This window comes from Protomyctophum parallelum (genome assembly GCF_964188405.1).
Source record: "Protomyctophum parallelum genome assembly, chromosome: 1".
NCBI lineage: Eukaryota > Metazoa > Chordata > Actinopteri > Myctophiformes > Myctophidae > Protomyctophum > Protomyctophum parallelum.
This window is the reverse complement of record NC_139697.1, coordinates 17666053-17678068: the sequence shown is the minus strand read 5'-3', so window position 1 is coordinate 17678068 and position 12016 is coordinate 17666053. Positions and strand designations below refer to the sequence as shown.

Below are 12016 nucleotides of genomic sequence, written 5' to 3'. Positions count from 1 at the left end.
GGCCTTGCTCAGGTTTGAGACTGTACTCACCGCACAGACCTTCCTGCGGATATTTGAGGAAACATACACCTTGTATCTGCAAACAAAAGGGATGGACATCCTACTGGCCCATATAATGGTTGTCAAAGTACAGGACAAGTTGCAAGAGATGTCAAGAGACTTCACGACAGTCACGGCAGCTGCAGGCACATTTGTGACATGGGCAAATAAGAAATTGGAGGAGCATGACAAGGAAACGGAATTGGAGGTTGAGGCCGCACTGCTGGAGAAAAGGCTAAAGAAGAAAAAACTCATGCCTGGAGAGATGGCCCCTGATGAGGCATTGTCTGATGCAGAGCAAGCCTATGTAGTCAATGTGCATAATGCAGTGATGGACACAGCAGTTGGGACCATCCGCAGAAGGTTTCTGTCTCATGGGACGATGTATGCTGACTTGGCGATTCTGGACCCCAGTAAATTAAACACGCTCAATGAAAGTGCTCTCCCTCAGTCTGCCCTCCAAGAGCTCAGCAAATGTTTGCTGAAGTTTGACCACATATAGGGCAACAGTGGAGAGATTACAGAGTGAGCTGAAAAGTTTAGCTTCACAATGGGATAATTGATAAAAGCTTAAAGCTTCTCGATTTGATGAGTACCTGTCTAGGGAGGCAGAGGATGGATCTGGTGGCATAGAGGTTGAAATTGTCAACAAAAAATGCACTCCCTGCTAAGACTGTCCACTGTGTTGCTACCAGCTACTCGTGAGTATAACCTTCTAGAGTCCTCATACCATGTAATTGGCCTTGCATACAAGTTCCTCCTCATTCTGTCCATCACCCAGGTGGCCTGTGAACGGTCATTTTCCACCCTGAAGTTCATCAAAAGCAGACTCAGGAGCTCACTGTCACAGGACCACTTGGAGGCCTTCATGTTGATGGCTACTGAGAAGGACGTCCTCGTGGACACGGACACGGACAAAGTGATTGACCGAATTGCAGAGAAGAGTCAAACGATGGCAAAAATGCTCCTCTAATTGGGTAAGACACTTTGTGGTAGTAGTAATAATAACTTCATAATAATTTCGCCCGGTCTGTGTGCACCGTGCCAGCCAACCCGCCACTTGATGCGTATGCAAATAAAACAGCAAATTTGTGCCTGGTTTGCTGGGACCAGATTACATAAATGACCATATGTTTTACGTCATAATTTAGAGCTAGTCATACGTATACTATATACATAATCAGTCAAATAAAATAGCAAATTGTGCCTGATTTGCTGGGACCAGAGTACATGGTGTGTATATGTATGACTAGCTCTCAATGATGACGTAAGAAATATGGTCATTTGTGTAATCTGGTCCCAGCAAACCAGGCACAAATCTGCTGTTTTATTTGCATATGCATCAAGTGGCGGGTTGGCTGGCATGGTTTTTGTCGCAAAGTAACCACAGTATACCGCTAATCAACTTACAACTACATACTCTATAGTATATGTATATGTATACGTATGTCTTACGTCACCTTCATGTCAAGATTAGGCTTTAAACAATTAAATACAAATCCAACTACAGATTACGGAAGTATTTTAGATCATGTATATTTTAACAAATGTGAAAGTATTATTACAGAAATTGAAGTTAGAGACACCTATTACTCTGATCATGATTTAGTATTAATATCACTATATTCCAAGATGAAATACATTTAAAACAATTGACAATTTAGAATAAATAATATAATAATTATACTGTATAACATATTTTAATTCAGTTTATATACTTTTTTTTTCATCACATATCAATGATTTATTTTTCTTTAAAAAACTAAAAAGGGATCCAGAATAATAATAATCTACATCGATAAAACTGTATTTCTTATATTGATAGAAACTTTAACCATACTTAATAATACTAGGTGTTTATATGCATGAAGTAGGTAGGTAGCAAATAGTTACACCTAATAATTAGACATTTCAAACGTTCCTTCACAGAGATACTGAGATTTGACAGTTTACAGCGGTCGAAAGTACTTGCGCGCTCTGCTTGCGCACTAGTTGGCCATTTATGGCCTACTAGTGTGCAACAAGCAAGTATGCACTCGACAGAGTGCAGTTCTAGTTCTAGCTGTTATTAGTAGTAGTAGTTAAGTAGTATTTTTAATCCAACCATATCTGAAGATGAGGTGACTCAATTTCTCTCTCTCTCTCTCTCTCTCTCTCTCTCTCTCTCTCTCTCTCTCTCTCTCTCATACAGGACTTCCATTTTGTTTGAGGAGTTCTCCTTCTTGACCTGCTTGCAATTGGCTTGGCAGTATTTCTGGATGCAGTGAGTATAAACAATGTCAAAGTCAGTACTTTGGGTGATGTTCCCATTTATTGGAACATGTTGAATATTTACAAAACAGTTTAAAATGCCTGCTGTTGAGCCGTCTACTCTATCACCATGTAAACAGAGTCTAAAGTGCACTGCACGTGTGGCCAGAGTGAGGCTCGGTGAGCTATAATATACAGATTCGATACATCTAATACTCACATTTAAATGGCCCCTAACCTCCTGCAATTATACTATCCATAATTCTACTAATATCTATCCAACACTCTTGGATAGACTGACACACTTTAATTTGGATTCCACTAGATAATGCACTAAATGCAGTGTGATCATTTGACACAAATCTCTCTCTCTCTCTCTCTCTCTCTTGTCAAGACTTCCAGAACATGAATGGTAACCAGTTAAATAACGTAAACTTGTGTTTGTTGTTCTGTCTTTCACAGGGTTCCAGGCTTTATGTGTGTTTCAGTGTGTTTGAGTCTGCTGCCAGAGTCCTGTGTTTCAGCCATAATGATCCTCTTGTAAGAAGTAAGAGCAATATACAATTGAGCTCTGCTCTGCTCTGCTTTATGAGAAAACATATGTTTACCAGAATCATTGCAGGAGCAATACACTCTCCTCTTTTGCTCTTTAGTCATAACTGCAGAACATTACATGAACATGGATATTGTTCTATAATCACTATAACACTATGTATATGTTCTGTTTGTCCTTCACACAGGGCTGTGTGTTCCTATGTGTTTTTGAGTGACCTGCTACAGTACCTACCTTGCTGCCATTCTGCCAGTGCAATCATGATCATTTCACTGTACCTGTATCAGTGAGTGACAAATAAACCCTTTTCTATCTTGAATCCTTTTGCCAGCATTGTTCTTGTGAGAGCAACAAAGGGTTGTGTCTGTTGGTTTGTATAATTTGTTGTTCTATAAAAGTGGTGGTATTAGGGCTTGTTTGTTTGTGTGTGCCTCGACGGAGCGGGGCGGTATACTTTCTGATCTGCTATTCCGCTGGTTGTGGCGGGCTGGTCTGGGCCAAATTCGCGCAAAAATGCCCGGGCCGAATTTTTGTCCCAGTCCAGCCCTGGCACCAGATCTAAGGAACTAAGTGCTAAGCCACGGCCAGACAGTAAGACCTAAGCAGCGCTAGCCATAGAGATCCATTCAGAAGATATACATAACATTATAATAATAATAATAATAATAATAAGCACCATAAAAAGTGGTACCCGCATCAAGATACTGCGGGCTCAAGCATAGACTCCCACCCACAAACCTACCACTACCAGCCCTTGACAGCTGCCTACCAATATACTGTATATAGGAAATTGTCTCTACAGTCCCGGTGGTCTGTCCCTGGTACAGTGTGTGTGTGTGTGTGTGTGTGTGTGCGTGTGTGCGTTAGTCTTACTGAGGAACATCAGGTATCTCCCCAGGGTCCCGGTGGTCTGTCCCTGGTACAGCATGGTCAGACAGTCTGGACAGAAGCTCTTGTAGAAAAAGATTCTGTCTGGGTCACTGCGCTCTGTCTGCGCACCGCCTGTCTCTCTCACTGCAACACACACACACACACACACACACACACACACACACACACACACACACACACACACACACACACACACACACAGTCACACACACACAACACACACACAAAGGGTGTATAAGCACACTTAAGTGTCAAACGCCTATAGTTCTGGGTTTTTAAACAGCTGGTGGACGGAAATGGAAACGCTTTCCCGACGCTAGTTGCAGCCGCGCACGAGTGTCATTTCCATCCACCAGCTGTTTTAAAAACCCGGAAGACAGCTCTAGGTGCTGTCTTGCCGCCATTTGGCGCGAAAGTGTGCCTGCACCCACACACACAAAAGAAAGGCATCGCAGAAGTGCATAAATGACGATAAAGAACACCCTCGAGTTACCTAGCATGTCTGAAATTATTTTGAAGTTGATTATCTTTGCCCATGAAGCTTTCAGAAGGTTCCCCTTCCATGACCATCATCATCCATCACCATTCTATCATCTCAGAAACTTTTGACATCTGAAAAAAAATCTAAATGTGAATTTAAGCACATGCTAATTCTGCTGATTTTACTTCAGACCTTCTGATTGTCGCTGAAAAAATATTTTTTTTAATGACAGATGTAGCCACTACGACCACAAATGTCCCAAGAAACTAACTAGCCTAGCCACCGAGTCTGCTGCGCTCTGAGAGAAAAACACGGCTGAATTCTTCGTTTTGATTAGCCGTTCCAATATCGTGGTTAAAGCACGGCAAGAAAGCTGTTTCAACCAATCAGATTGCTTCCTCAAAACAACCTGTTGTATAATTATATATTTACATTTAACTAGTCCTTACCCGTTCTGAATATATGAACAGCAAATGATGTTCAGTGTGGGTAATGTAATAGATCCCATTACTGATAGGGGGAATTGTTTACAGATCGTCTTGGGAAGTTGGGTTGGGCACAAAAGAAGGCTAATTAGTAGGCTAGTTTCTTTTGCAAGACAATGCTGCAGTACAATCATAAGTACACCATTGATGTGTGATGTAAATTTGGTGGTGATATTCTGCCTATAAATGGAAGTTATTGAATATTTTCACGTTCAGTGTTGCACTTTGTAGACAGTCCCTAACCACTCACCGTCTGATATAAGCAATTAGGGACTTTAAGCAACGACTCCGCTACGCGGAAGTACGGTGGCTATGACGCCCATGCCGTAGCTTGGTTATGACATGGCGTTGTAGACACGTGTAAGTGTAGGTTCTGCCGTAGTAGGAAGGGCTGCGACGGAGAGCAGGCTTATATATCGAGCACTGATCCATTTCCGACTGCCGTAGCCGACTGCCGTATCCGTCGTTGCTTAAAGTCGCTATTAAACGGTGAACGCAGAGGTTGGCTTTTTGGGTTGCAAAGCAAGTTGTACTTTGTTCTTTATATAATCAGGTTAAGAATGAGATGTTTTGTGTGATTTCGGAATGTGTCGTTGAGCCACACTACTGAGCCAGCGTTGGCCATTGCATCTGTCTATGTATTTTTGTCATTGTGTTGTTCCGACGGCACGGGATCTGTCTTCCCAACCCTGTTGTTGTTGCGTGCTAACGGTAGGCGGTTAAGAAAACGTCTCCATTTGGCCACCCCGAGTCCCCGACAGATAAGCATTCCGTTATGATGGAGCTGTTCAGTGTGTCACGCAGCCACGCTGTGTGCGCGCAGGGCTGTAACCTGTCGTTGTCAGTGTCCAGGGCGGCTTTCAATGTGCATGTAGCCCATGTGCACGGCACGGCGAAGGAGGTGCTAGAGGAGGGGTGCGGACCCCGGACAGTGTGGTGTCGAAACAGCGCGTGTGTTCACGTGAACATGCCCCGTCCAACTGTCAGAGCTGGCTTTCAGGTGCCTGTGCCACGCAGCCCCTGTGTTGGCCGCGGCCAGATGCTTCCCCAAAGAAGAAGTTATTTCGGATGCTGTAGGCTGCTATGGGCCCAAGTTGTTTTCCCCATGTGGGTCTGATGTATAGGTCTGATGCCTGCCTGGGAGCGGTGTGGAAATTGGAAAAGGGGAGGTGCAAGGTGAATGTTGCGCGGAAAACTGTGTCTCAGTATTAATCAGTGTCCATCCCAACATGCATTTCACTGGTGACACGTGATTTGCGGGGAGATGAGTTGTTTTTGATGCAAATTAATTTAATTAAGATGATTGTTAGAATGTTTGGCGTGTGTAATGCGGGGCAGATTGAGGTTGGAGGACAGGGCTGTGCGGCGCTATAGGTTCCGTGAGGCTGTCCGTGCGTTGTGGCGTTGTGAGGAGGCACTTTGCTCTATGCGGAAGTGGACAGATGCAGACAGACAAGCGGTTCTTGAATTTAATAATGATAACTTACAGTAAGTGATGTGAGTCATAATGATAATATTTTAATATCTTACCGTACGTGATGTGATTCAGGGCGGCGAACGCACTTCCGGTGTCCACGGTGGTGTTCATGTAGTACCTCACACAACGACCATCACGACCATCACTGCACGCACACACGCGCACACACACACACACACACACACACACACACACACACACACACACGATGCAATCCGTCAACTAACTATAAAGGATATTTCGTCCTTGGGAATCCGTCAGTCCTTACAGTGATGTATGTCATAGTTAATATTTCATAATAGTATATCATATTTAGTAAGAGTACTTACATGAATCTGTTCCTCTAGTGGAAGTGAACCGTGGTGTTGTCATACTTATAATAATATGTACTGTACATGGATATGCACCGTATAGTATAGTACATAGTACAGTATAGTCAGTGGTGGAAAGTAAATAAGTACTTTTACTTAAGTACTGTACTTTTACAATTTACAATTTGGAGGTATTTGTACTTTACTTGAGTATTTCCAGTATTTTCACTTCTCCTCCACTACATCTCAGAGCCAACATTTGTACTTAACGCCACTACAATTATTTGAAAACTTTAGTTACTAGTTACTTTGGAGATGTTTGATTAGAAAACATACATTAACCACTTCAACCCTATACATTTGAAAGTAGCCGATCTACAAGCTCACAATGCATCGTGTTGAGCTTGTAGATCGGCTATTTTCAATAGATTTTCCACACATTTTTAACTTGTGAAATGGAACATTCTGCAATATGAATAAACTTTTAGTACTTTAAGTACATCTCGATGCCGATACTTTTGTAATTTTACACAAAGTACACTTTCAATTCCGCACTTTTACTTGTAACGAAGTGGTTCTAAATTGCAGTATTGGTACTTTTACTTACAACTGAGTACTTTTTCCACCACTGAGTACAGTATATACAGCATGTGTGTCACGTCCTGTCCTAGGACGTACCACGCCTGGACCGCCGTCCTTATGTTTGCCCCTTACCCCCCCTGTGTGTTTCCCCGCCCCCCCCCCCCTGATAGACTGACACCTTTGGACTCAGCTGTGGACAATATTGCCATCAGGGCGTGTTGGTATTTATGTGTTGCTCCTGTGTGATTCTGTGTGCGTTCTTAATTGTTTCCTTAAACACGTCGTGTGTGTGTGTACCTGTGAGCTACTAGCCCTGTGAGGCGTTCTGAGTTTTCCTGTTGTTTAACCTGCAATAAAGCCCTGTTTCCAGTTATCGGTCGTCCGTCCTGCATTTCTCCTCGCACCAAGTCACACCGTGATAGTAAGAATGCACCATTAAAAGTTCTATGGAGTCTGCGGGGAACGAGCCAAGAAGGGAGGGCCGCGGTAACCACCAGGAGGGTGCGTTGGAGCAGCTGGAGCGGTTTCTCGAGGAGCGTTTGGCGAGGTCGGAGGCCAGAATCGTGAGCGTCCTTCTGATGATCATGAACAGGCTGCGGGGAATCCCTGTGGAGCGCCGGGTTCTCACCAGGGAGGTGGGAACACAAACACTGGCGGCAGTACGCAGCACCGAGTCCCAGACCGAGCCGGAGGAGGTCGGGAGGTTCGTCTTCGGGTCTCCGGGGTCTAGCGCGTCGGAGACATCCCTAGACCTCGTAGAGAGAGAGGAGGCTGACAGCAGCCAGCGGCTTCCCGAGGACCCCCAGCCTGGGGAGAGAGACCAGCTCTCGTCGGCAGCCAAGAAGACCCAGCGACTAAGGGAAGGCCTTTGTTTCTACTGCGGTCTTGCTGGCCAGGTAATTACCCGCTGTCCGGTTAGACCGGCGAGGCGCATTTAGTTTATACTGTGTTTTTTTTTCCTGCCTTTTTTTTTCCTCGTGTTTGTTTTTTCGGGGGTGGAGGGCCCCGTTTGGACCCTGTGGGGTGGTTTCTGGACCCATGTGGTGTGTGTGTGTACCTGTGGTCATCTTTTTATTTCTTATGAGGTTACTGTATTTGGGTCTGTTTTCGTTTTTTTATTTGTGATCATGCTGTATTGGCCCTGAGGGGTTCCCTTTTCGTTTGGTTGACTGCACCTTTTTTTTACTGGAACGGGTTTTCCTTTTGTGTGTGTGTTCTTTTTTGGTCTTGCTTCTCACCCTTCTCTTTTTCCCCTGAATTAGTTCCCCCCCCCCCCCCTCCCGTCGGCGATGATGAGATGCTGACGGGCTGCTGGGTCCTTCGGTTGGTGGTAGCGGGCCTCGCCTCGTCCTCCGTGTCCTGACTGTGGGGGGTCCGCGCTCAGCAGTCTGCTTCCAGCCATCGATGACACACCGTGATAATGTGACAGTAAAGTAAAAGTAAGTATAGCCTTGCCGAGCCATGAGGCCCATATCTCCTGTTTCTGCGTGAGGCAGCTTGATGTACAAGTATCATGTATACCCCCTGGACATGACGCTAGTATGTCGCAGGGACTTACCCCCAATCCAACCCTTTGATGCTGAGTGTCAAGCAAGGAGGCACATTTTGAAACTAGCTCCTCGCCACTCGCCATACACACTTCCACTCGGTTTGAGCATAGATATATAAATAACCGAGACGCAATGCAATGCAAGTGGATGGGAGGGGGATTCCAGTGCCGTCTGTATTATTTATATATCTATGCGCAAACCGAGTGGAAGTGTGTAGGGCGAGTGGCGAGGAGCTAGTTTCAAAAAGGGGAGACTGGGTCCCATTTTTAGAGTCTTTGGTATGACCTGGCCGGGGATCGAACCCCGACCTCCCAGTCTCAGGGCGAACACTCTAACCACAAGCCCACTGAGCTGTGACAGTACTTACATGAATCGGTTCCTCTCGTGGAAGTGTACCGTGGTCTTGTCGTCACTCAGGGTGAACTGGTTGTAGGAACTGGTCATGTTGGTGACCAGTTCAATGCCTTCCTTATAGTCTGCCACACACTGCACCATCGACCACTCACCGAAGATCTGGCAGACCGCACACACGGCACCGCACGCACGCACGCACGCACGCACGCACGCGCACACGCACACGCACACGCACACACACACACATTAATATCACTTCCACCACAAGTAAGACGCGCAAACGCGGGAAGCGAACGCAGTGTGTGTGTGTGTGTGTTAAGGCTGTACCCTAGCCCTGTTTTTAGGACTCGAACATTTGCAGGAATTTCCGAGCGAACATCGGAACCATTTGGTTAATTGGTTCTAATTAATTAATTTCTCCGAGTGCTTTTAACCAGGCTGCAATTCATAAATAGATCCTCCGGGGCGACGTTGCATAGACTGTCTATCAGTGAAATAATGGTTAAGTTCATCAGGGGTTGGTGAGGGTTGCTACCGGGTTGGCTGACCGGGAAGGTGTGCATTTTGTGTGGATACAACCGTCTTTACTTTTAATACACTATAATGACAACACGAGATATCCGTCTTGAACATGATCAGAGCGCAGCGCGTCTCCCCCTCTCTCTCTCTCCCAACACACACGCGTGCACACACACACACACACACACACACACACACACACACAAAGCGTCTATAGTGGCGACATGTGCTCCGCTGCTGCGAGTGGCCGTGTGTGCGTCCTCGCAAACAGCGAAAATAGCCGATCTGCATGAGGAATAGGCTAGCAGCACTCTCGTCGGGAGGGGGGCAGCACAAATATCCTACGAGTAGGGCAACCAAATGGTCAGCATACGTCCCTGATGCGAGCTCATCATTCCATAAAAATGAGCCATAGTTGAATGAGTTGCTGGCAGGCAGCTAAAACGAGTGTAAGCTTGCCTTGCTCGTTAGCTGTCTCTCTTTCATTAATTTGTTCCACCTGTGACGGCTACTCTCAGAAGCGCATTGAGTGTGTGTGTGTGTGTGTGTGTGTGTGTGTGTGTGTGTGTGTCACTGTGTTTGTCTCTTCTGCCGTCTGCAGGACTTTCAAATTATTGTAAACACAACATGAACATATGCATATCGCATATGCATATCGCATTCTCGGAGAGAAATATTTCTGAGTAAAAACAAAAAAAAAAATAATAATAATAAAAATATATAATAATAATGAATAAATAAAAACGAATGGTTCAAGGCCATAAATTAAGATTCGAGTGCCAACCTTAACGAGTGAACATTCGAACCCTGAATGTTCGGGGACAGCCTTAGTGTGTGTGTGCTACAGCTGCGCCCTCTGGTGTGTGTGGGTGTGTGTGTGTGTGTGTGCTACAGCTGCGCCCTCTGGTGGCGGGCGGGTGGTGTCACAGCGGGACAGACAGACACACACACAGACACACACACACAGACATGATCTGCAGGGTCTCATAGTTAGTGCTCATTGCATTCGCAATCACTGCGTTCGCAATCACACACTCAAAGATTTGACAGACCACACACACACGCGCACACACACACACACACACACACACACACAACATTAATATCACTAACACCATCACACACTCACCGTAGATCTGACAGACCACACACACACACACACACACACACACACACACATTAATATGATAATATCACTTCTAATCAACACACCTCGCACACGGTGGACTAACAGGATTTAGTAACATAAACTCAGCATAAAAAGTTCAGAAACTTAACTTTGTGTCCATTCTTTTTTCACTTTAATAATACCAATTGGTATTGTATTTGTATTGAGTTTGTGATTGAAATGTACTGTAATTCTGCAAACTGTTAATACATATTTCAATCAATCAAACAATTTTAAAAAGGACCAGGTGTTTGTGTAATGAGCAACAAAGCTAAACGTGTGGGTAGCACCCCCAAAGAATTGGCCAAAATGGCAAAATGGTTGATATTCAACCCTTGCTATTTTGAGTTGCTGAGTGGATTGGATGATTGCACTCTCCCACGGTTAAGGAAAAATCAACAAATATTGGCCATTTCTACACTTTATTAACTTTACACATGCACATTACAACTCTATTTACTGAAGTGGAGAAATTATGAACAAACCAAAGTTCAAAGTTTCCGAACTTTTTGTGCTGAGTTCAGTATACTAACCCAGATGTAGTTTAAATACAGTTGTCTCTGTATCTGTAACTATCTGTAACTATCTCAATCAGAGGCAGGTAGAGTGCTGGTCACTAACCCTTGTTGAGGTCAGAGGCAGGTGCAGGGAATTCAATTTAACCTGGTCACTAACCAGTGTTGTTTTTCTAAAATGTTAGGAAGGGACTAGTGGACAAGATATCTAGTATAAGTCATTTTACACTTGGTTGCATGCTGAAAAGGATCACCTGTAGATAGAAAATCTAGAGTACGACTAAAATGAAAATTTGCTGCCAAAAAACAACACTGCTCACTAACCTTGTCCACGTCAGAGGCAGGCAGGAAGCTCGTCATGTCCTCACATGTTTCAGGTGTGATCTCTGCCGAGCAGCTCAGAACCGCAGCCAGCAGAACTAACACCTTGTACTCCACGACTGCACGCATGGTGGACGATAGAGAGACACTGCACGGTCACTGCTGTCCAGAGAGAGAGAGAGAGAGGGAGAGAGAGAGAGACACAGTCACTGCTGTCCAGACAGAGAGAGAGAGAGAGAGACACACACACAGTCACTGCACTGTCGAGAGGAGAATGTGTGTGTGTGTGTGTGTGTGTGTGTGTGAACCTGCTGCTCTTTATATACTCCCCCCTGGATGGCCTGACTGACTCCCACACGCAGTCCAAAGTGTGTGTGTGTGTGTGTGTGTGTGTGTGTGTGTGTGTGCGTGCGTGAATATAAACATAGTGGCCGTATGTGTGCTCTGCAACGCATTGTTGACTTTTCCCTGTAACAGAGTATACATTTGTAAATGGTAAATGCCAAATGGTGCATTTATA

General features: G+C 44.9%; 1 protein-coding gene across 1 annotated transcript in view; it reads right to left on the bottom strand.

Annotated features, from left to right (window-relative positions):
• LOC310861187 (saxitoxin and tetrodotoxin-binding protein 1-like) overlaps window positions 1–11625 on the bottom strand; it is a gene marked incomplete at its 5' end in the record, with an annotated part of 14999 nt that extends 3374 nt beyond the window's left edge. The window contains 4 exons of the mRNA XM_083768536.1: window positions 3716–3856; window positions 6230–6321; window positions 8987–9132; window positions 11500–11625. Coding sequence (XP_083624662.1) covers window positions 3716–3856; window positions 6230–6321; window positions 8987–9132; window positions 11500–11625 — 505 coding nt within the window. The remainder of the gene's footprint in view (window positions 1–3715; window positions 3857–6229; window positions 6322–8986; window positions 9133–11499) is intronic.
• Window positions 11626–12016: the final 391 nt, after the last annotated feature.